This window comes from Astatotilapia calliptera, chromosome 15 (genome assembly GCF_964374335.1).
Source record: "Astatotilapia calliptera chromosome 15, fAstCal68.1, whole genome shotgun sequence".
Classification (NCBI taxonomy): domain Eukaryota; kingdom Metazoa; phylum Chordata; class Actinopteri; order Cichliformes; family Cichlidae; genus Astatotilapia; species Astatotilapia calliptera.
In genome coordinates, this window is record NC_137436.1 from 25,348,300 (window position 1) to 25,372,926 (window position 24,627).

Consider the following 24,627-nt stretch of genomic DNA (forward strand, 5'->3'; position numbering starts at 1 on the left):
TACACATACGAAACTGATTTACAAGGAAACTGATTTACAAGTACAAAATATTTATGACCACATTTTGAGCCCATAGTTTTACCCAACCTGAGAATATTAATCTGAGTTTGTTTGATTGGTTTCTGTTGTGAACCTTTAATCGGGCAGCTTCTGTTTGGTTGGGAGGTCATTTAAGTTCGTAGTGTCAGCCTCAATCAGTGTCGAGTGATTGTTGCCTTCAGGATTCTCGTGTGTTTGAGAGTTGCGAATTCTCAGAAGGATTTAAGACTGTGACTGAAGTCTGTTCTAATATTCATGCTGCAGAAAGCGAAGGAGACGACAATCGTCGAAGGTTCTGAAGAACTTTCAGACAGGAGCTAACCTCACAAAACAGATTTCTCACAATGGATTCAGTCGCACATTCAGCCTGCTTTGGCGAGCTTTCCAACCACCACAGTATTTAACCACAAAAATCACATAATCTTCACCAAATCAATATTTAATTATCACATATAAGGCACCTGTTTTCCACAGAATCGATCTACCAGCATAATTTTTTTTCCAGTCCACAGGTGAAAGATCATTAAGTAAAAGCTGAAATAATGAAACAAAAATAATCTTACTGGAAATGTGTCAAAGTATATTTAAATTCCCAGACTGGAAGTGCACATTATGCAGAACTGTATACATGGAATTATTGGAGTCGGTGTTAATTACTTTATACACTCCCGGGTAACTTAATCTGTAAAAACCTATTAACTTATGTTAATGAGATGAATCTGCAAAATTAAATTAGTGCTACAGTAGTACAGTACAAAAGACATTTTCCTCTAATATGCACGTTCGTTGAAAACCACAACCGATCAAAATAACCGCACACATGCAAGTAAAGGTAGGTGAACCCCAGCTTCTTTAACAGAATAATGCATAATAATACATGTTTTGTGACTGTATTAGATACACAAGCACTAATTTATCTTTTTGGTTTCACAGACAAAACTCACAGATTTTAATTGATAATTAGAAAAGTTATTTTCAGCTGGTATTTATTTACGAGAGGTCGCCACAGCGAGGAGCTCCACGTGTTTGATTTGGCAGAAAGGGAACTAACATGAAAAAGTGGAAATGTAACACATAGAGCACATACACCACAGGGTTTTCATATAAAGATGTTTTTATGATTTCCACCAATGGAAAACTGACAAGGCTGATTTAAAAAAGGAAAAGAAAAATGCTAGAGTTCAGTTTATTCATCCATCTTTGCAAAACTGGAGCCTTGGCAAAGGATGCGCTCTGAGCGTAATCTGGAATTTAAAAACAGCTTTTCTGAGTCGACTGCTTCTACACCTGGGGCATCCAGTTATAGGAAAACAAGGAAAGAAGCTCTGCTGCGGTTGGATCGAAGTCTGAGTGTTTTATCATTGAAGTAAAAAACTTATTCTTTTGTATTCATTTTTGGAATTTCCATTGACAAAACTGCATTATTTTACAAAATGAAGCAACTTTTGCTCCACTTGAGTATTTCCATGTCAGATATTGAGCATGCTGCTATAAATCATGCTCTAAAATATTCTCAAGACTAAAAATATTTGGCTGCTCCTCTGTCATCGAGTGTCGGAGCACTTTCTCAGCTCAGCAGAGCTTTTCAGTGAAATTAGATTTTTTTTTCCCGACTGGAGTTAAATCAGCAGCTGAAATAATTTAAAAAGTTTGTTAATGAGCTTCGGGCAGTGTTTGTTTGTTCTAAATGTGAGGCGTCTGGAGACTGTGGAGCAGCACAGAGGATGTGTTGGTGTGTGGAGAAGTTTCTTTGTGGCGCACAAAATAAAAGGAAAATCTGAAATAGGTAGGGTCCTGATCTCTTATAAATCCATTCATCATTCCTGAGTCAAATAATGCAGAAAATAAAAGACAATAAGGGAAGATGTGCGTTAGATATGCTCTATAATCTGTGTCCAACCAACCAACTAACTAATATTAAATAAGTAAATAAATGTGACATAAAATAAACCTAAAGTACAATTAGGGCTGGGCTATATCATACCGTTCGCGGTAATACCGGTATAATGTTGGGCAACGATAAGAAAATGAAATATCGTGATAGAATATGGGTAAAACGCGCATGCTCAGTGCCTTTGTTTTCATAAGCACATGGCGGAAAAAGCATGGCGGCAACGGAGAATAAGAAGGGCAAAAGCAGATCGTTGAATGAAACGGATGAACCAGAATTGGTTTGTAAAAATGCTGCAACTTCAGTGTGGAACTGGTTTAGCTTTCGTCCGTCAGATACACAACAAAGCACTATTTTTGGTAGAGCATGCTAGCGGGCCGTCGTTATTACCGTGTTTTTTGGAAAATACGGCACACTTAAAATCAATCCTTTGATTTTTCTGAAAATCGACAGTGCCCCCTTGATGGATACGAACCCGCACCGCTTGATGGATTGTCGGAGGATTATGGCTATCGTTGGCAGGAGCCTCGCAGAGTGATACGTACTGTGCTTCAACATAATATTACCGTATTGTGTGTGTATAACCTCTTTTTAAGTTTTGTGGATATTATACATGGTTATGCTGAGGATATGTCTTTTGGTTAAACTGTCAGCGAGGAATTTGCATTTGCACTGTTAAATTTTTATATAACTTTAATGCACATAAAAAACAGCTGCTGTTTAAGTGAAAATACATTGATGGTTTTCTTTTTTTGCACTAATAAAGTTGTGGAGTTGTAAAGTATTCTATCTAGTGTAATTATATTGTCAGTTATATCGTTATTGCAAATTTTCAAATGTATATCGTGATAAATATTTTTTGGTCATATCGCCCTGCTCTAAGTACAATTACAGCCATTAATATTCAATACTTTAGTATGTTTGTCTGAAAGAGGTTTCTCTTTTAAATGAGACTCAATATCATTACCTGTATAAATAAAGGTTAAATGAAAATTATGTTAAATTTAAAAAAAAAATCACAGATCGTGAAAGTGGTTTCTTCTGGCTCAGGTTGAACCATTCACTGGAGCCATTTTTTACATTAAACATAACAATGTTATTCTTATCTTTTTTATGTCTTTATTTGCTGGGTTTATTCAGAAAAGGTCTCACTTATTGCATTTTTCGTGACCTGCTGATCAGGATTGATCCTGATTCTGGTTGTCTTTGTTTTGTTACATCAGTGTTTTTTTTCACAAAAGTTTGGTGAATTCAAGTCGTTATTGAGTTGCCATTGGTCGTGCCGCTGCTGTGTGACAAACCCTCTGTTAAAAAACAGCTTATTCCGGTCACAGGCTGATATGAGGTGCTGCACAAAGGCCCAGTATCAGATTAAGAAAGCTTATTTTGAACTGGGAAACATTGTTCTACCTTTTCCTCATGTGTCAATAGAAAAAGCTTTATTAATTTCATAAACTAACTATTTATTGTGTCTGTTGTAAAATGTGAGTGTAGAGAGATCCATGTTAAATGCATCACTAAATGATGTCCACGTTTTAGTTTATTTTACAAAGTTAGATATCATGATGAACTGTTGATGCTGGAGGTGAATCCTGCAGAAACTCTGTTTATGATTAGTTTAGAATCTTGAGAAACAGAATCAGTGTATTTACAGATTTTATGTTCTGTGTTATTAAGTTCTAAAGTTCTAAGGAAGCATCATCGTGGTGTTTTTCCAAACTCAGCTCGAGCCTGCGGAGAAGCTGATGGAGTACGTGATCGCGCTGGGTAGCAGCCGCATGTCAGCATCTTTGCTCGTTCGTCACATCCTCTCAGAGATCGGCGCCTTGGCCGATCAGCTCTGGCAAGCCTTCCAGGTAAACGCCCGCTGCCTTCCCCACACCTGCTCCTCCACCTCTTCTCCTGTGTCTTTATTTTTGGCTCAGTGACAATGCTGATCCCTTTTGTTTCTTTCGTCCTCCGCTGCCCGCTGATAAACTGCAGGTTTATTTTCCCAGTCTCTGCAGCTTTGCAGCTCTTTTTTAAAAAAACCATGTTCAGATCATAAATGTGTGACTTGTGCTGACTGTTTTTTTTGTTTTGTTTTTATTGTTCTTCCCCACAGATTCTCTCTCTCTCTCATACATCTATTTTTTATTTGACCTTTTTGCTCCTCAAAGTCGCCCTTTGTACGAGGCTTCAGGCCCAAACAGTTTGCCCTTATCGACTCATTGCCACGGTCGCGTCTGAAAGACCGTAATCAATACCGCTTCCTACAGGTTTCCTGTCCACCGTATTCAAGAGTTTCTCAGTGGGTTTCTCTGACCAGGTGAGAGCTGCGTGTGACCGGCGTTGCTTCCTGTGAAAGACAGAGGCAGGTGTCATGCCTCCGGGGTCCTGCGAAATGGAAATGTGTAAAAATCAAAATTTAAAAAAAAAGGATACAGACAATTTTCCCCCTTCACTGCTCCTGCTGAGCTTCCCTCCCACTCAGCAGGGTCGGTCACGCTCACTTGAAATTTATCCATGCTGCATTTTTTTAGAGCCAAGTTAAAGAGGACAAACAGCTGAACACACTGTTCACTGGAGATATTGACAATGCAAAACAGCCTTGAGCTGCAGTGAAGCCTTTGTCTCCAGCAAACTAGCAGTAATGGGTATCTGTAAGCAAGACTCTGAAGAGGTAGTCCTTCGTAAAAGTGCGGCCCTGTTATCATCCTGTGTGCATGCACGAGGCCTGTAATTGCGAACTTGAATTAAGCAGGATGTTAAACCTGTTGCTATGACGGTGTGACATTTCCAAGCACACGGGCAGCCATCAGTGTGTCCATGGAAATGTCTCAGAGACCATCCCTCCCCACCCCACAAGCTTTTTGTTCCTCTTTTCTTTCAAGGCTAGAGAGATGGGATTGAGATTGGTATTTGCAGACGGCGGTCCCATATTTGCCTGCAGCTCTCTGTGGTTCAGCCTCTCGGGGGGAAGAGCTGTGTGGCTCCCATTATGTAAAAAACTGGAGAGCAGCATTTGAAACACACAATCATGCTCTGCTTCACAGTAAATGATGATGGCTGCCTCTGTTGAACCTTCAATTCTTCAATCACAGCCTTCAGAAGAAAACTATTTCAGCCCGCAGTCCTCAATATGCTTTAAATGCCTTCTCCTAACAAAGTATGCTATTAAAAACTAGAGATGGCACGATACCACTTTTTTATGTCCGATACCGATATCATAAATTTGGATATCTGCCGATACCAATATGAATCCGATATAGTGTTTTTTAATCAACAAAACTGTTTTTTTAAATATCTTGCTGCATTTTGTATAAGTTCATACTCAAGTTTAAAACAACAACTACACTAAAGCTATTGCATACCTGTATGCAAAAAAAAAAAAGTTTCATAGTTCAGCAATACTGATCAATCTAATAAACTTAAACCTACACCATCCTTGTCACGGATTGCCGGGGCAAGCCGTGTGGAATGTAGAAAAGGACCCAAAGGGCAGCAGCTCTGGAGCAGGTGAGTGTTTATTTAACAAAAGAAAATACAAACAGCAATGGCATGGGTGAAGGTGAAACAGGAAAACCTAAACTGGGTAAAACTAACAAAACAAACCAGAAACGAAGATGCAGAGGTCCGGGGAAATACATACGGAGAGACGCAGGGAGACCGAGGGGAAACAACACAGACGAACCAGCAATTACTAAGACAGAAAATACAACTTAATACACTCAGAGAACACAGGGAGATTACACACAGGTGGGAAACACAGCTGGGAGTGATTAACATAACGAGACTAGGGAGGCAAACTGAAAACACTCACATAAGACGCAGACCTTCACAATAAAACAGGAACACACGGGCAGAACAGAGTAAACACTAAACAAAGGAAGAACAGAACCAAAATCGAAGAGAAAACACAAAATGCTGGGTCAAAAGGACCCAGGATCATGACAATCCTCCCTATTCTGGTATTTTAAAGAGTACTTAGCGTAAATATTAAGCAACCTAACTAATAGGGTTCCAACTCCCAGCAACAACAAAAATAAATAAATAAAAAATAGGGAACCACCCCTCACGCTCCACCTCATGATGCTTAATCGACGTAATCAACCTTAATTTGATGCAGTGTGAAAAAAAAATACACAGAAATCAATTATTTTTCAAGAAATATTAAATAGATTCAACATCTTTCTTCAACAAAATTGCAGACTGCACAGATGGTACCTTCCCAAAGGAAAAAGTACTATAGCTTACTAGGGTGTATATATATTAGACTTAATAGTCACTATATACAGTAATTGACTTCTATTCATTTTACATCAAATTAAAACTTTGGGTGTCAGATAATTATTTATTAAAAGCTAGACATTTTAAATGAGAATAAGAAAGAAAAGTATGTCTTTGTGCCCCCTTTTCCCTGTTCATGCCCTATCGGCCCCCCTGGCTAAACTTTGCTAGATCCGCCCCTGCACAGTTACCAGCGTCAGCTACGTAGAAAAAGATCCTCGAGTAGAAAGTAATATTAAATACATTCTAACAACAGCTGATCAAGCTTAAACGTGCTGCTGTTGTTCAGCCGCTGGTTTCCTCTTTCTGGTGCAAAGTGGGCCAAAAACAAACAAGAGAGACGGACTCGCGACAGAAAAGCCGATCAGCTGATCGTTAAGCAGTTTCATGATTGAAGTAGCAGCAAGAAGAGGCAGTCGCTTGTTAAGCTTAATGCAGGAATGCTTTACAAACATTCAGAGATGGACTTACACACTTGCTTTACTTCTCTCGGGGATAACTTTGTCGGAGATGAAATGCCGGGTTGCTAGCAAAGCTCCAAATGCTATCCAGACCACCGACAGGTCCCGCATGCCACAGCCGCTCTATCACGTGATGCATACTGCTCCGACGTGCTAACGTTCTGAGGTGAGTTACGGTGTGTTGCAAGTTTTGTGAGGTGCTTTCGTGATATTTAATGGATCGGATTGCATTTTTTATTTTTCTCCGATATCCGATCCAGTAATTTAGGTCAGTATCAGACCGATACGTAATATCGGATCGGCCCATCTCTATTAAAAACACATAGAATGTATTCGTGGTTTGGGGTAGAGCTGGCTGGACTCAAATTAGAGGATGTCTTTGACTCTGTAGTAGTTTTTCTGCCCCAAAATGGACCTTCAGTGAGATTGGTCCACATGAAGAAAAGAAAGTCTGCATCACCTTGCTTACATACACCATCTGTGCATTTCCCTTTGTTTTAATAAACAAACATTTATTTTAAGCTGTAGCAGATTAAACATTACTTCAGAATAACCAATTTTGACCAAATTCCTGGTGATTTTTCCTTCCTTGTGGTCCTACTTTTGCTTCATTGCACAAAAAGCAAATGCATACATTTGCCTAAGGAAAAAAGAAAACACTGGGCCAGTTTTTTATATCAGGAAAATGTTTTAAACCCATTATTTGCACTCTGTACAGTTTTATATACAAGGGGAAACTGCTGAGTTGTCCACTTATTTAATGTAAAACCAAATGGAAAGCCTCAGGACAAAGTGAGAAGTGCTTTATGTAAGACTGCTATGTCCAAGTAGGGGATTAGTGACTATATGAGTTCAGACTGATTTTTAGAAATTTCTGCCCTTCACCCCAAGGGTGAAGTGCACAAAAAAAAACTCAAAGTAAAGGTAAATGACATTCATTGTCAGCATTCATGAGGAATTAACTTCACTTTTAACTTAAGTACCAAGCAAACTCCTCAACAACAGCGATTTCAGGTCTATTGGGCTGAAATGTAAGTAGAGTAAAACATAACCCCTTAAACATTTCACCAGAGACTTGCGGGATGTTAACTAGTGAAACAGAAACATCCAGTGAAAGTTCAGTGAAAACTGTACTATGTCATAGATAAGATTGAAAAACAGTCACAGGCTCTAGTCTGATTTGTGCATGTAGGTCATTCCCCAACTGTGAGGTTCTTAAAATGCTCCAGCACCTTTAGTTTCCTGAAAATACATACAGTGTATAAATAATCTGATACACAGAAGTAGAGATCTATGTAAACTTTTGTATAACAAAGCCTAAAGGTCAACGTTCTTGGGTTTGCACTGGTTTTACACTTAGCTTTGGCTTTTTGGCTTGGGTTTGGAGTAGTTTAAGATCTAGTTTTGGTTGTGGGTAAGTTTTTCTCTTCACTTTAGGCTTGGTTTTGAACTTGTGTTTAGACAAGTTTGAGACTTGGTTTTGTTCTAGAGTTTGGGCCTTTTTGTAGACAGGTTTGTTTTGGGTTTGGACTGGTTTTAGATTTATTTTGGTTTTGGGCTGGTTTAGATCTATTATGGGTTTGGATTGGTTTTAAATCTAGTTTTGAACTTAGTTTTGGGTAGTTTAGGGATTTGATTGGTTTAAGACTTGGTTTTGATCTTGGGTTTAGGCTGGTTTTAGACTTTGTTTTGGGTTTGGACTCATTTTAGATCTAGTTTGGGCTGGTTTTAGATGTAGTTTTGGGTTTGGGCTGGTTTTGATGTAGTTTTGGGTTTGAGCTGGTTTTAGATCTAGTTTTGAGTTTGGGCTGGTTTTAGATGTAGTTTTGAGTTTGGACTGGATTTAGACTTTGTTTTAGGTTTGGGCTGGTTTTAGATCTAGTTTAACAGCAAAAATTAAGAAAAATTATGGAATAGGATAAGATAAAAAGAATAACTCACTCTAAACAATAGAATACAAATCAAAATATCAAATTCAAATTTTATTTGTCACGTACACAGTCATACACAGTACGATATGTAGTGAAATGCTTGGACAACTGCTCGTGTCCTAAAGAAAAAAAAAAAAGGAAAAGGCTATGAATAAGATAGGAAATAAATATGAAAAATTAAAAAGGGTAAATTTAACTAGGAAGGAATAAAATATAAATTAAGGTTAAAAATGAAATAACTGTACAACACAAATTAGAATGAAGGGTAAATTTAACTGGGAAAGAATAAGATAAAATATATAAATTAAAGTTGAAAATAAAATAACTGTACAACAAAATACACAATATAGAACTATATAAGAATGTATGAAGAAATATAAATAAATATATACACAATAACAGCAGCTGTACAAGTATTAACTGGAAATGAAGAATGTAGTGACCAGTGTTGTGCAATCCACATTATGTCTTGTGCAGTGCAAATATGCTTAAAGTGATTTAAGTGATGAAGTGAAAACAATGTCCAGAAAGTCCAGTGTGTGTGTAAGAACTATATGTGTGGGTCAGTACTGTGTGGTGGTGTGATTGAGAAACCGTATCGCCTGCGGGAAGAAGCTCCTCCTCAGTCTCTCTGTGTTGGTCTTCAGGGAGCGGAATCGCTTTCCTGACCTCAACAGAGAGAACAGTGTTGTTGGGATGGCTGAGGTCCTTCACGATCTTCCTGGCCTTGGTCCAGCACCGCCTGCTGTAGATTGAGTGCAGGTCAGGGAGCTCGGAGCGGATGGTGCGCTCAGCTGATCGCACAACCCTCTGTAGAGCTCGTCTGTCCTGCATGGTGCTGTTCCCGAACCAGGTTAAGATGTTTCCCGTCAGGATGCTCTCTATGGTGCACGAGTAAAAGTTCCCGAGCACCTTGGAGGGCAGTTGGAAGTCTCTCAAGCGTCTGAGGTGGTAGAGACGCTGACGGGCCTTTTTCACCACGGTGTTGATGTGACAGGACCATGACAGGTCCTGCGTGATGTGAACTCCGAGGTATTTGAAGCTGTCCACTCTCTCCACTGGGCACTCGTTGATGACGGGGGTCTGGTAGTTCCTCTCCTGCTTAGTGCTGAAGTCCACTATCAGCTCCTTTGTCTTACTGACGTTTAGAAGGAGGTTGTTCCTCTGGCACCAGTTCTCCAGATTCCTAATCTCCTTCAGGTAGGCCGTCTCGTTGTTATCAGAGATCAGGCCCACCACGACGGTGTCGTCAGCAAACTTGATGATGGTGGTGGAGCTGGTAGTGGCCACACAGTCATATGTGTACAAATAGTACAGCAGGGGGCTCAGAACACACCCCTGGGGGGCTCCAGTGCTGAGAGTGGTGGAGGCTGAGACATGTCCGCCCATCCTTACTGCCTGTGGTCTGCCAGTTAGGAAGTTGAAGATCCACTGACACATAGATGAGCTGAGTCCCAGATGCTCCAGCTTGGTGGTGAGTGTGGAGGGAATTATGGTATTAAATGCAGAGCTGTAGTCTATGAAGAGCATTTTAACATAATTCCCCCTTCTAGTGTCCAAGTGAGTGAGTGATGTGTGGAGGAGATGAGAGATGGCATCGTCTGTGGAACGATTTGGACGGTAAGCGAACTGTAGTGGGTCCAGTGTGTCTGGTAGTGAAGAAATGATGAAGTCTCTGACCAGGCGTTCAAAGCACTTCATCACTACTGAGGTGAGGGCTACAGGGCGATAGTCATTGAGAGAAGCAGGGTGGGGTTTCTTCGGGACAGGAACAATGATGGACTCTTTGAAGCATGTGGGGATCACCGACTGAGATAAAGAGATGTTGAATATCTCAGTGAACACAGGAGCTAGCTGGTATGCGCAGTCTCTGAGGATACGACCTGGGATGCCGTCTGGTCCTGCTGCTTTCCTGGTGTTCACTCTCATAAAGGCTCTCCTTACTTCATGCTCGGAGATGACGAGCACGTTTCCGGTGCTGGCAGTATCTTCCTGTCTGCAGCCGTTAGCGCCGCTAGCACTAGCATTGTTGGAGTCCTTAGCTGCAGCCTCGAAGCGAGCATAGATGAAGATGAAGATGGCGCCGGTGAGGTCGGCTGCCGTCACGACTGTCTTTGTCTTTGTTTTTTAAGTTAGTTTTCAGCGTTTCTAAATCGGCAAAATCATCACCATTGAGTACATTAGGTATGACAGTGACACTATTGTCTCTATTGGTATACAATTTACTCACAATTCGAAGTTTTTAACTCCGGATCCGAGCTGGCCGAGTGAGATCTTGAGGGAGAACAAAGGGAAGCGGTGGCAGCCTAGAGGGAAGCGAGCAGGCTAAGAGCTCGTGCACACCGCACACCTCTGCCTAGCATCCTGCTCGCCAACGTCCAGTCACTGGAGAACAAGCTTGACGACCTCAGGGCCAGGGTAAATACAAAACTATATGCAATAGAATAAAATACTGTGTCAGAAAAAATCTAACATTTTAGATTTTGGGTCTAGAATGAATGCTTTAACATTTACTTAATTTCTATTGCAGTTTTTAGGTAAAAATAGTTTGACTACATTTTAAAGTGATATAATAGGCTTCTAAAGCCCAAAGAAAAAGTCCAAAGTGCTTCAAATCCTAACTTTAGTCTTTCAACTAATGAACCAATTCAACACTATACAGCATTAAAATCACTAAAACTTTCTGGCACATTCCTTAACGGCACCACACATAGCAGCTAATTTCAGCCTGAATGTTTATGTCACTAATACTGACTGCGTGATTTGGAGTGACATTAAACTACATATTACTTTGCCGGCGACCCGCTGGGACGCTACAAAGACCCTCTAAGAGCTTCTTGTTCGTCATTCGAAAACCACTGAGCTCTGCAGTTACAAGCTCGCCCCATACAGAACTGAGATCTTTCACACTCTCGGCAGGCTGAGTCAACGCCATGAACAGACCCCTGCCTCAGCTCTTTGTCAGTAGCAGCAGACCCCATGAGCAGTGTTGAGTGAAAAGTAGTTCTCAGCATGGAGGATTTCTTTTGACAGGAGAACCATCATGACAGTGGCAGAAGTGAGTGGGTGGATTTTATTTGTCTCCTTTCATTTTCAAATGTTTTGATTTTTCTTGCCAACATTAACAGGACCATCAGAGAAAGTGAACACTCCTTCATAATAGCATATCACTGGGTGACAGAAATTTATCACCAACACATTCATTTCAAAACAAAATACCCAGTGGTGTGTCTTTATTTCACCTCACGGTGCCTTTAAACCTTTAGCTTAGGTTAATTAATAATCTAATTCTAAACATACTCTGCCGCAGAAATATTACTACTAGTTTCACTACTTACCTGTAGCAGTCACATGATCCGATCATCTCGGTAAATTAACCTGTAACGATAGGCCAGCATTTACTGTGTTGCGCCAGAAGCTCGGGAGGAATGAACCAACAAAAAAAACGGCTTCCCTTCATACAGACAGACACCACCCTGTAATCAATATGCAGGTAGGTTCCTAATTAGCCCAATCACATGATACAAGGAGCGAATGCAGCGGAAAGAGAGAAAAGGTGAAGCAAGCAAGCAAACAACCAAGAGAGAGAGACACGCGCAACCCATCCGGCCACATAAGTATAAAAGTACATCCAGTTCTCAGTAGGGCTGCCACGATTAATCGGCTTGGCTGAGATTAAAGTTATAGTTTTTACACAGCTGAATAAACATCAAGCAGACAACTGATTATCAGAAGTGTGAGATGCTGGAGAATATACTCCGGTGTCCTGTTATATTTTAAATAGCAAGGAGTTTATTAAACTTCAAATCTGCAAATTTCATTAAAATTTAATAAACCATCATCTTGTCTTTATTGTTAGTTAGCACATACCTGAAACACTTAAGGCTATAAGCTAATGATAGTTATATAAGAGCAGATGCTGGTGGTGCAATAAGCTGTACGTCCAATGGGTGATGATCTGATTAGTCGACTAATCGCAAAAATAATCGGTGACTAGTCAACTATCAAAATAATCGTTTGTGGCAGCAAAGTAATATGTAGTTTAATGTCACTCCAAATCACGCAGTCAGTATTAGTGACATAAACATTCAGGCTGAAATTAGCTGCTATGTGTGGTGCCGTTAAGGAATGTGCCAGAAAGTTTTAGTCATTTTAATGCTGTATAGCAGCCCTAGTTCTCAGCTGGAGATACTACAGTTTTTTGGCTAACCTTCATCTTTAAACTAATGATTCAGATCAGATTCAGTCCCACGCGGGCTTAAAGTGACTAAAACTTTGCAACACATTCTCACTCCCAAAGTGTAATATTTTATGCTAGGTGACAAATCGTCAACATCTTACACTTCTGGGCACCCAACACGTCCCTTAATTATGAAATCGGAAAAATTAGGAAACATGAGAACCATTTGGAATCAATCTACACATGTTTGTTCATTTTACTTAAATCGCTTTGGAAAACACTATTTAGGCTACGTCCACATGTACACGGGTATTTTTGAAAACGGAGATTTTCCGTTTTCGTTTTAAAAAATAATCCCGTCCACACGTAAAGGCAGAAATGAAGGAAAACGCTGCTAGGAACATGCCAAAGCAGCAGGTGGCGATATATTCCTAACCGTGCAGAAATGTTGGCCAATCAGAAGTCTAGAAGCCTCGGTGGGAAAAAGTAAACAAAGCTGGGGCATAGAAGCAGAACCGAGTCGTATGTGTGGAGGGACAGTAACTGTGTGTGTATATGTAAGCATTTAAACACTGCAGAGAGTACAATTAACAGTAACAGTATTGTAGAAATTCATTTCACCGAAACAATAACATGGCGCACAGTGTGACATCAAAAAATGCGCACACATTTGACGCTGCATTTTCTCCGTTTTTTTCGTCCGCACGTAAATGCAAAAACAGAGTTTTCAAAAATATCCACCCTGGCCGGAGTTTTTAAAAATCTTCGTTTTCAGTGACCAAAAACGCCGTTTACGTGTGGACGAAAGGTGCAAACGCATAGAAAAATCTGCGTTTTCAAAAATACCCAGGTACGTGTGGACATAGCCTTAATGTCATTATAGTGCTGGATAAGGTTAGGGATCAGGTTAGGGTTAGGGCTGGAATACATGGCTGGAATGTGTATTACCGCGGGACCATAATTCTATTGGATTTAACCCATAACCTGGCGCATAGCATAAGAACGCTGAAGGTCACCTTTCGCGTTCCTCAGGAACGCCTTGGGAATAAGAACGGGCTGAACTTTATGGCAGATGAGTTAAGATAAGATAAGATAAGATAACCTTTATTAGTCCCACACGTGGGAAATTTGTTTTGTCACAGCAGGAAGTGGACAGTGCAAAAGTTATGAGGCAAAAATTAGAATACAATAAGAATAAATACAGTACACAGCTGTACAGAATAGAATAAAATAATATACTATATACAGTAGAATAAAATAGAATAAAAATATACAATAAGATAAAAATAGAATACGAATGCTATATACAACTGAGTAAAAATACAACGATGCCAGAAAAGATTATTGCACTTAGTGTTATTGCACATGTGTGGATGTGTGTGTTTGTTCAGTTAAAGTCTTTGTTGTGGAGTCTGACAGCAGTGGGGAGGAAAGACCTGCGAAATCTCTCCGTCCCACACTGTGGGTGCCGCAGTCTCCCACTGAAGGAGCTGCTCAGTGCTGTCACAGTCTGCTGCATGGGGTGGGAGACGTTGTCCAACAGGGATGACAGCTTAGCCGCCATTCTCCTGTCACTCACCACCTCCACTGGGTCCAGAGGGCATCCTAGAACAGAGCTGGCCCTTCGGATCACCCTGTTCAGTCTCTTCCTGTCCCCAGCAGAGATGCTGCCGCCCCAGCAGACCACACCATAAAAGATAGCAGAAGCCACCACAGAGTCATAGAAGGTCTTCAGGAGTGGGCCCTCCACCCCAAACGACCTGAGTCTCCGCAGCAGGTACAGCCTGCTCTGCCCTTTCCTGTAGAGGGTGTCTGAGTTTGGAGTACATTTAGTTTTTGACTGGCTTTAAACGTGGTTTGGTGGTTTGGACATATTTTGGTGTATGTTTTAGTCTCTGTTTTGCAATTGCATGAAGATTTATTGTCTTCATGTAATACCTGAACGATGTAAATAACTCGCAAAAATAACATGTTTTTCATGCGATCAGCAGGTCAGTTTATTTATTGTGTCTGTGATTTGTCATGTCATTCAGTTGATTTTCTGTCTAACAGCATCTAATAATGTTCGTAATCATTTATTCCTGTGGGAATAAATGACACCGGACAATCTAAATATGCATATAAACAACGTTAAACTCTGGATTGCATTGACAAACACGCTGCTGCCCTGTAGCACACGATCATAGAGCTGTGTGCGTCATGAGTTATCCATCAAATAGTGAGTTGCTATGCATTTCTGTCTACTCTTGATAAAAAACACTGATTACATTAATCAGAGCTGAGCATTAGTCATACGAGCAGCACATTGAAATTTACAGGAAACCTTTGGGAGCTGGAGTGATGAGAAACCTTGGTTTGAAACCTTGTTTGGTTTGAGCGTGCCTCTCTCTGGGTTTGTGATTTTGCCTTGAAAAATGAAGAAAATAAATGCAGCTTTCTGTTGGCATTCATTCTGCTGTATTTCCCTAGAAATGAAATACATCATTGAGGGCTAAACTGAGGTTCTCAGGCGGTGAGTAAGAGGATGTTGGATTTCTGCAGACCTACCAGATCGTTTTAGAACGACGCTGATAGGCTGGTTAATTGAACAGTTGATTGTTTAATTAGTAATTTCTTTCCATTGAAGGGACAAACTTAATGTTATGAATGCCTCTCTCCTTGGCTTCAGTAAACTGAAACTTTTTAGATTATTTCAAAACCTTTCACATTGTGTTTTGATGATTTTCTTTTCCCCTTTGGTTGTTTCTTTAAGTTTAACAAATCATTTGTCGCAGTTTTCTTTCTCTTTAATAATGGTGGCTTTATTGTTGGCCTTTTTCTGCAGTGCTTCACTCACGTCCAGAACATTTATTGCAAAGGTTTGCTGATTGATTTTTGTGTAATAGACCAGTGTACCGCCTTCAGCTAAAAGCAAGGATGTAAATGTTGCTGTCGAAGACGTAAGCCATGATAAACAAGTCAAACTATAAACTCCCACATGCTGACTTTTGTTGGTGGCTATTGAAGAAAGGCTTGAACTGGGCGCTCAGGTGGTGCATTAAGAACGTTTCCCCTGGGAGACGAGAGCTGAAACTTTGTAACTTTACAGAAAAAGACTTAAAGGCAGAATTTGAGTCCCATGCTGTGTTCCCACAGGTTACTCAGACATCCAGGTACTGTGCACTCTCTATTTTTAGTGTCTGTCAGTGAATGATTTATGTGGGCATTGAGATTCAGTTAACCCTTCACTCCTGCTGATAACAGAAGCAGATGGCTTTCCAGTCCTCTCTGTAGGACCCTCCCCCCGGACAGGAAGCAGTTCATCTACCCGAACAAAAACTTGACTTTAAGCATTTCTTTTGCAAACCTCAACACAGATTCCCGACATTTAGCTTTACTGAGGAAACATTGAGATTTTTTTAAATCTCACTATAAAGTCATTAGATTTTTATTGTTACTTTTGAAGAGGCAGGTTTTCCCTTTTCGAAGTTCAGACCCCACTTTTGTCATTAAGTAGATTTTAAAACAGTATCTTTATTCTTGTTTTCATAAATATTAATAGAAATGAGCAAAACTGGACAAAACCCAGAAACTAACACTATTTACTATTTACCCAACTAACTAACTTTAATCATAATTTTGTCCTTCTGGAAAGAAACCAGAGAGCACTGACATTCAGGTTTACGAACGCGTAACAAGTGTTCAGAATAACATGTTGGTTCCATATCTTAAATTTTATGCTCAGTTTCCATTTAAAGTGCGCTGTACCAGTAACTGTTGATACATGGAAACATTTTTTAAATAATAAATGAAGAGGAAGCTCCATTTGGTTGGCTGTGTGTACGGATACTGTTAAAGCAGTAATTAATTGAAGTGGTCAGGTCATCGGCACACTGCCGGCCCTCTTTTTCTCCAGCTGGTGGTTCAGAGAGCAGATTGTTCCCATCTGTCCGGGGACTCTCCGCTGACTCAGGCCTTCTTTTTCCAGTGGTGGAAAGGACAGGCGATGATGGCTGAAGGGCGTGGTGTCAGGTTCACACATCATCAACCTTATTTCCTTGTTGTCAATCGTGCTGTCTAGTCAGAGACCTGAACATTGTGCTATGAGCCAGTCTGGAAGCACATTCAAGCGAGAATTAAAATGGATACCAGCACAGGGATGTTATTTGTTGGTTTTTCAGTGGCTGCAAGTGCTGATGACACTATTGTGAACTGTATTATTACAGTTTATATGTCAGTATGTCAGCAGTTAAACTGGTTTTAACAAGTCAGCATTCAATACTGGGTGCAAAAACACATACAAAATTATAATTTAATATATATGTATTATTTGTGATATATTAATTCAAAAATGTTTTTTAAAAACATTCTGAAAGGTAGAAATGTCTTCCACACTATGAATGCCTGGATCCAGATTACTTTGAGATATTTTCCTATTATAAATATATAAACTGAACGAGCAGCCTAACTGACAGACCCAACAAACTATTTAGTCCCACAGTTTGATTAGATTAATCATAATGAACAGATTTGTCTTCTTCAGGCCGAAGCTTGTAATAATGTTTTTCCACAAATGTCCACTAGGGTTTCCAACAGAGAGTCGGTTCTCATTGCGTGCATTACTAAAATGTCCAGCAATAAACTGTTTTGCTGTCTGTTAGGAATAGTTTCCGTATTCCTAACAGCAGTCCAGGCAGCTGGTGAGCATTAAACTCTATTAAGGCTTTAAAGTTTGAATCCTTAGGGGTGTGGTCTCTTGGACTGACAGGTGTATGGTGAGAGAGGTATTTGTGTGCTAGGCTTATCTGCCATCGTCTGCTGTGCAGCTAATCGTCACGCTGTCCATGACACCTGAGTTCCAGTTTTAGTGAGTAATATTCTAGGATTTAAAATTGGACGTTACTCAGAAATGATTAATTGGGATCTGTATTGCTGCCTTGCAGCTTACTCACTAACCTGGCCAGAGTTAGCTCTGATAACTTAGCTGATAACTTAGCAGTCCTCCCTCTTGTTCAAAGATTGTATTAAAAAACCAACATGGCTGTGGCAGAAGTGCTAACACGGTAGAGTCCTAACCCCACTGACTTAACTAAAGATGGGTAGCTGTGGTTGTCTTTGGATTTTCATATATGTCGCTTTTACCCTTCTGATCCTAGTTGAAGGAGAGATCCTAATCTTCAAACGCCTGTTTGAAGACTGTTGGCAGTGTCATGCTTTTTTTCTTCTGCTTTTGTTTAGTGGAGGTTTGCAACCTGCTTATAGCTGCATTAGCACCACCCTCTGATGGTTGTAGCACATTACGTCCTACCAGGAGCTTTAAAATCCACACTGACCCGCTGGAGGTCAAGAATTCATCATAAACCTGAATTACAATGTTGATAATCAGATAATGTGAGTCTGTGATGAGGCTCTGTGTTAATGTGTAGGTAGACTTGATGATTGTACTAAAGCAAAGCAGACACTAGCATGTAAACTTCCATATGATGACACTGAGGTGCAAGATGATAAACTGCGCATCACTGAAATTCAGAGCTGTCACGACTAAGGAATTTTTTTTAATTTTTTCACATGCACGGCTTCAAGGACACGAGTTCTCAGTGAGTAGTGAGGAGGGCGAGAGGATGAGGGGCTGCGGCACTGTGTAGGCGGGCGTTCCTGTCTGACATATGCCCTCAGAGATGCTCCAGCCCAGTGCCGCTGTCCTTGGAGCGACGCAGCATACAGATAAGCCTCACCATCTGGACGTTTCGCTGTTCTGTCAGAGGTCCGTGACACTCGGTGGCAGCCCCTTAGGACAAAGCACGCAGAGATCCGCCAAACCTCTGGGCAGTGTAAATGCCACTCTGACGCCATTACTATGCACCCTCAGTGGTTGCTGTCCCGGCGTCTGCCTTTTATGCAAAGTGTCGGTGGATACTTCATCCTTTTCTTTTTCTTTTTTTTAAACTGATAGTGCAGAAGATTTTTAGGAGGGTGAAAACAGACAAAAGCACCAAATCTCAGCTGCTGAACAAGCTGAAAACCAGACGACAAATAAATGTCTTTACGGTGGAAATGGGCCCAAATCATGCAAAACTCTATAAACTAGCACTGAAACTGCACGCACGACACAAGAAGATGTAAAACTCGGTCAACAGACCGACGTGAGCAAGTTAATTAATAAGATAAAAATGAGAAACAACAGAAAAAAAGAAACAACAGTCACCGGCAAACACAAACAGAAAGGCAACAAGAGGATGCTAAAAACTTATTAAAACTACAGAAGACACAGAAAATGATTACAATCAAGAGTAGAATTTTAAAAATGTAAGAATCAAAAGTTAAAACCAGTGAACAATCAACATTAATCCAGTAAAAATTATTACAGGGTAAAAACAGACCATAAAAATGGCCTCCCTTTGTTTGAAGGTACTTAATATTCCTTCAGGTCAATTTTAATCTCTAGGATGTGGAGGAAATGGCAGGAAATAAATCTTTGGTGTGGTAAAAGCGTTTTCAGCGTGATGTGACGTCACCGCTGCAGTTCTGTTGGTGCCTCTGAATCTTCTCCCTCAAGCCTCAGGACATCATGGTAGGTCTCACGTTCTCAGTCTCACCCTGGGGACAAATTCACGGTGCATGATCCGGTGAATCCTCCCAGTTACCTGAGGCGCTGTCTCCGGGCTTGGAACGTGCGGACTCTTCAGCTGCAGTGCCAGCTCTTAAAGGACGATCCTTAAATATAAATTCAGGTCAGTTTGAAACAATTTTGGGGTCTGCAGTGAAGTCAGAAATAAAAAAAAAAGCTGTGGACATACCTGAGAAGATGGTTGTTTGGACTCAGTAAATGGTGGAAAATAAAGAGCATGACAGTTTGCCAGTGAGCACAAAGTGACGAGGAAGAGAGAAGAAACACAAACGGACACATCTTAGGAGCTGAAGGCAGAACCGGCTTTTTTTCTAAAGGCTCCAGAGACAAATATCTGGCTCTGGATGCTAAACATCCGCCTTTCTTCACTTCCTGCCTGCGTCCGCCTGCTGCTTTGTGCCGGGCAGGTGGTGTTTGGTGACTTTACTGCAGCTAGTTTGATGAAAACAGCTGCCCGCTGCTGCCACCAAACACAAACCGTGAGCTGGAAGAGATCAGCATGCAACGTTTGATGAGGTTCTCTGTGGTTTGTGACTAAGCAAATGACTGCTTTTGCTTCATATAAAGTTGTGGTAGTCTGCTCTGACACAGCGGTGCTTTCAACTAAATGTCATCATTTTAAAGCAGAGAGAAAATTCATTGATTTCCAGACGTTTGCACGTTCAGCAGCAGCTGGAAAACCTGCTTTCTGTATGCTTTTGAGCACACAAACCATAACATCAAGTCTTCCAGTCTTTTTCCAATGTGGATATTTCTTACCAAGCTCTTTGTGACATAAATAACATCCAAGACAGGAAGCTGGAGTTAACGGGTTAACTCCAGCATCTCTAAATGATTCTAAGTTTGGATTTGGGGGTCAGGTAAGTTTTTAGACATCTGATGACTTTGTGGCTGGCAGGTTGGGGACCCACACGCTCACGATTCAGGAAACCAAGAGTCTACTCAAAACACAGATTTAATGGTGGTAAATCAAAATACAGAGAAAGCCAAATTCTCAGGGAATCCAGGGCAAGGAAACACAACAATGAGGGATGGTGCGACAAAGGACAAAAGGAGACAATATGTACAGTGGGGCAAAAAAGTATTTAGTCAGCCACCGATTGTGCAAGTTCCCCCACTTAAAATGATGACAGAGGTCAGTAATTTGCACCAGAGGTGCACTTCAACTGTGAGCGACAGAATGTGAAAAAAAAAATCCATGAATTCACATGGTAGGATTTGTAAAGAATTTATTCGTAAATTAGGGTGGAAAATAAGTATTTGGTCACCTCAAACAAGGAAAATCTCTGGCTCTCACAGACCTGTAACGTCTTCTGTAAGAAGCTTTTCTGTCCCCCACTCGTTACCTGTATGAATGGCACCTGTTTGAACTCATCATCTGTATAAAAGACACCTGTCCACAGCCTCAAACAGTCAGACTCCAAACTCCGCCATGGCCAAGACCAAAGAGCTTTCGAAGGACACCAGGAAAAGTATTGTAGACCTGCACCAGACTGGGAAGAGTGAATCTACAATAGGCAAGCAGCTTGGTGTGAAAAAATCAACTGTGGGAGCAATCATCAGAAAATGGAAGACATACAAGACCACTGATAATCTCCCTCGATCTGGGGCTCCACGCAAGATCTCATCCCGTGGGGTCAAAATGATCATGAGAACGGTGAGCAAAGATCCCAGAACCACACGGGGGGACCTGGTGAATGACCTGCAGAGAGCTGGGACCAAAGTAACAAAGGTCACCATCAGTAACACACTACAACGGCAGGGAATCAAATCCCGCAGTGCCAGACGTGTTCCGCTGCTGAAGCCAGTGCATGTCCAGGCCCGTCTGAAGTTTGCCAGAGAGCACATGGATGATACAGCAGAGGATTGGGAGAATGTCATGTGGTCAGATGAAACCAAAGTAGAACTTTTTGGTATAAACTCAACTCATCGTGTTTGGAGGAAGAAGAATACTGAGTTGCATCCCAAGAACACCATACCTACTGTGAAGCATGGGGGTGGAAACATCATGCTATGGGGCTGTTTTTCTGCCAAGGGGACAGGACGACTGATCCGTGTTAAGGACAGAATGAATGGGGCCATGTATCGTGAGATTTTGAGCCGAAACCTCCTTCCATCAGTGAGAACTTTGAAGATGAAACGAGGCTGGGTCTTCCAACATGACAATGATCCAAAACACACCGCCCGGGCAACAAAGGAGTGGCTCCGTAAGAAGCATTTGAAAGTCCTGGAATGGCCTAGCCAGTCTCCAGACCTCAACCCCATAGAAAATCTGTGGCGGGAGTTGAAAGTCCGTGTTGCTCGGCGACAGCCCCAAAACATCACTGCTCTCGAGAAGATCTGCATGGAGGAATGGGCCAAAATACCAGCTACTGTGTGTGCAAACCTGGTAAAGACCTATAGTAAACGTTTGACCTCTGTTATTGCCAACAAAGGTTATGTTACAAAGTATTGAGTTGTATTTTTGTTATTGACCAAATACTTATTTTCCACCCTGATTTACGAATAAATTCTTTACAAATCCTACCATGTGGATTCATGGATTTTTTTTTTCACATTCTGTCTCTCACAGTTGAAGTGTACCTCTGGTGCAAATTACTGACCTCTGTCATCATTTTAAGTGGGGGAACTTTCACAATCGGTGGCTGACTAAATACTTTTTTGCCCCGCTGTATACACACACCAGGTAATGAAACAGGTGATATGATGAAACATAGCTGACACTAATTGGTTTTATGAGACAAAGGCAGAGAAACCTAAGAAGGAGATGACTGTGGAGATTAGACTAACTCCACACAGGACACCCTGAAGGACAAAAAAACTAAGACCAGAACAGAAAGGAACAAAAAAGGAATAAACTCAATACTATTTACCCAAGCATCACAGAGACCTCCACAAGATAAAGGTAAAACATAAACGGACAGCCTGTGATGCAAAAGGAGCAAAACTCAAACACAAATGATCCTCAAAACTAAAACAAAATCACAACTGTTCACAGAAACCCCAAACTGTGGGTCCAAAGCCTAGGCGGTGACACCGGCACTGTTGGGCCTCAGCTGTGTGTTGCATCTAATCTTCAAATATCAGGACTTTCAAATACTCAGTCCTCTTTTTTTCTCCAGAGCCGCCTGATGCTTGTTGGTGATCTCTGACTCAGAAAAATGTGGCTTTAATGGGATTGTGCTTTCAGTTTGAGTGGCAGAGGTGTTCTGAAGGAGAAAGTCTCAAGGAGAGATGAGAGGTGAACTGATGAAATCTCCAAAAAGCGTTCAGCCTCTGTAGGTGTGACGGTGAGAACTGAAATCCTTGACTCGGTTAAGTCCTGATAAAAGTGATCGTTGGTAAATCAGCTGTTAAAACCCATCATTTGAAGACAAAATGATGGGCTGCTGTATTGAGGAATTGGGTAAGTTTTCCCACAAATGTCTCTTCATACAGAAGATTCACACTGAGGTTTAAGGACATCACACTGAGATGGTGATGAGAGAATCAGTTTGATAAGAAACAATTGAGCAAAAAGGACCTTTCTGTGTGTGATGTTGAATCTCATCTCCACACAAAAGGGAAAAATATGAATCGTATGCTCACAAGCAAAGTGTGCAGCATGCAGTTCTGTCAGTTATACTCTGAAAACGTGGATGAACATTAAAAACTGAATTATAAAAAGCCTGAGTCTCAGCTGGAGTTCCTGCAGCAAGCTTTGTCAGGACTTCTTGGCTTTCTTATTTATCCTCACTCACCAGCTCCGCTCTGTTCCTCGCGGGGACAGAAAACCAATAAAACACCTTAACGGAAAAACAAATGATGACATCAATCCTAGAGGCGGTGCTAAAGTTGGTGAATGCGGCCATGTTGAGTTGAGTCAGCAGTACGTTGAAAAGCGGTTGAGAACACGGGAGGCATTGTCAGGTAATAATCAGTGAACCGTCAGGTGCTGACAAGGCTGAAAAAGGCAGATCAGCAGGTCCAAATTAAACGTTTTATTTCTGGTACCAAAAATAAGAAATTAACTTTTAGTTTTAATTAAGTTTCCTGTCTGACACAGACAATAAGCTTCACCCAAATCTATGGTTTTGTGAATGAAAGAACACATGAATTTACCAACTTCATGATTTGAGGCATGTACTCTGTTGGAGCCCACCTCCAGTGGACGTTAGAGGAGCTGCAGTTTTTTAGCATCTCCTTTCAATAAACTTAATGACTTAAAGGATTACCCACAGTCATCCATAGCTGTTACGGTAATACACTTGAAGATGCAACATCATTAATCTAGCAGCATGCATGAGTTTGGCTGAATCTGTCCGATCAGGTTCTCGTCATGTCATGTGCTGCAGTGCTTTGCTTCTTATTGTCTTCTCTGCCTCTCCAGCTTTTTATTTTCACGGTTTACGTGCAGCACACCTTTAAGATTTGGCCTAATGGCCACACAATATCCCAAACACCAAGAAAAGAATCACTCAGATTTTAGTGGTGACATTTAGTTCAGGATCAGAATACTTATATCGAGTTGCCCAAACCATGCAGCTACATATTAATGACTTAACCCGGTGCTCAGATGTTCTTCGACTGAAGTTTTTTCCATTTATGGTGCCTTCTTCCTGCTGTATGATGGAGTTTGTCCAGCGAGGCCATCGAGGATCCCCGGCATGAACTTTTAGTCTTCTCACCAACATTTATTGATGAAGACCATCTTAAAGTTGCACTCTTGTGATTAAAACTCAGGTTTTACATTGGTCACTCCTCAGTTGGCCTTATACTGAATGACCACATGGCCAGCCCATCCCTGCTGGTGCTCCATTGGTAGATGTGTATGTTGGATATTTACAGTTGGTTGTTTTGTCCACTAGAAATATTTTCTACTAACATCAGTGCTATTTAAAGTATGTCTGGAAGATGTCTCGATGATCCTGATGAAGGCTACAGGCTGAAATGTGCTGGTCCAGAAGTAAAGTTGTTCTTCCAGATGTTACTCGAACTTCAGCCTAGTCAGAGGTTTGATCTTCTCCATGCATCTCAGAAGCACTGCCAGTTGCATCCTTCGTACCATCCTGTTTCCTGGAGGAGCTACATCACTAGCATGCAGCTCTGCAAAAGCCCACTGAAGATCTCGAGCATCATATGAAATTGCTGTCTCATTCCTGCTGGCATGTCATTTTGTTAAGAGGAAATAGGGAGCCAGGCACCAAGAGGTGTGAAACTGACTGAAGAAGATGTTGGATTGCAGAATGAAGACCAGCGGGATCTGGAAA

At 41.1% G+C, this 24,627-nt stretch overlaps 1 protein-coding gene across 2 annotated transcripts in view; it reads left to right on the forward strand.

Moving 5' to 3' along the window:
• mei4 (meiosis-specific, MEI4 homolog (S. cerevisiae)) overlaps positions 1-24,627 on the forward strand; it is a 76,409-nt gene that overhangs the window by 21,553 nt on the left and 30,229 nt on the right. The window contains exon 4 of one of the 2 annotated variants that reach the window (XM_026142479.2): positions 3,655-3,786. The exons of the other annotated variant lie outside the window; for it this stretch is intronic. Coding sequence (XP_025998264.1) covers positions 3,655-3,786 — 132 coding nt within the window. The remainder of the gene's footprint in view (positions 1-3,654; positions 3,787-24,627) is intronic. 2 annotated transcript variants of the gene reach the window in all.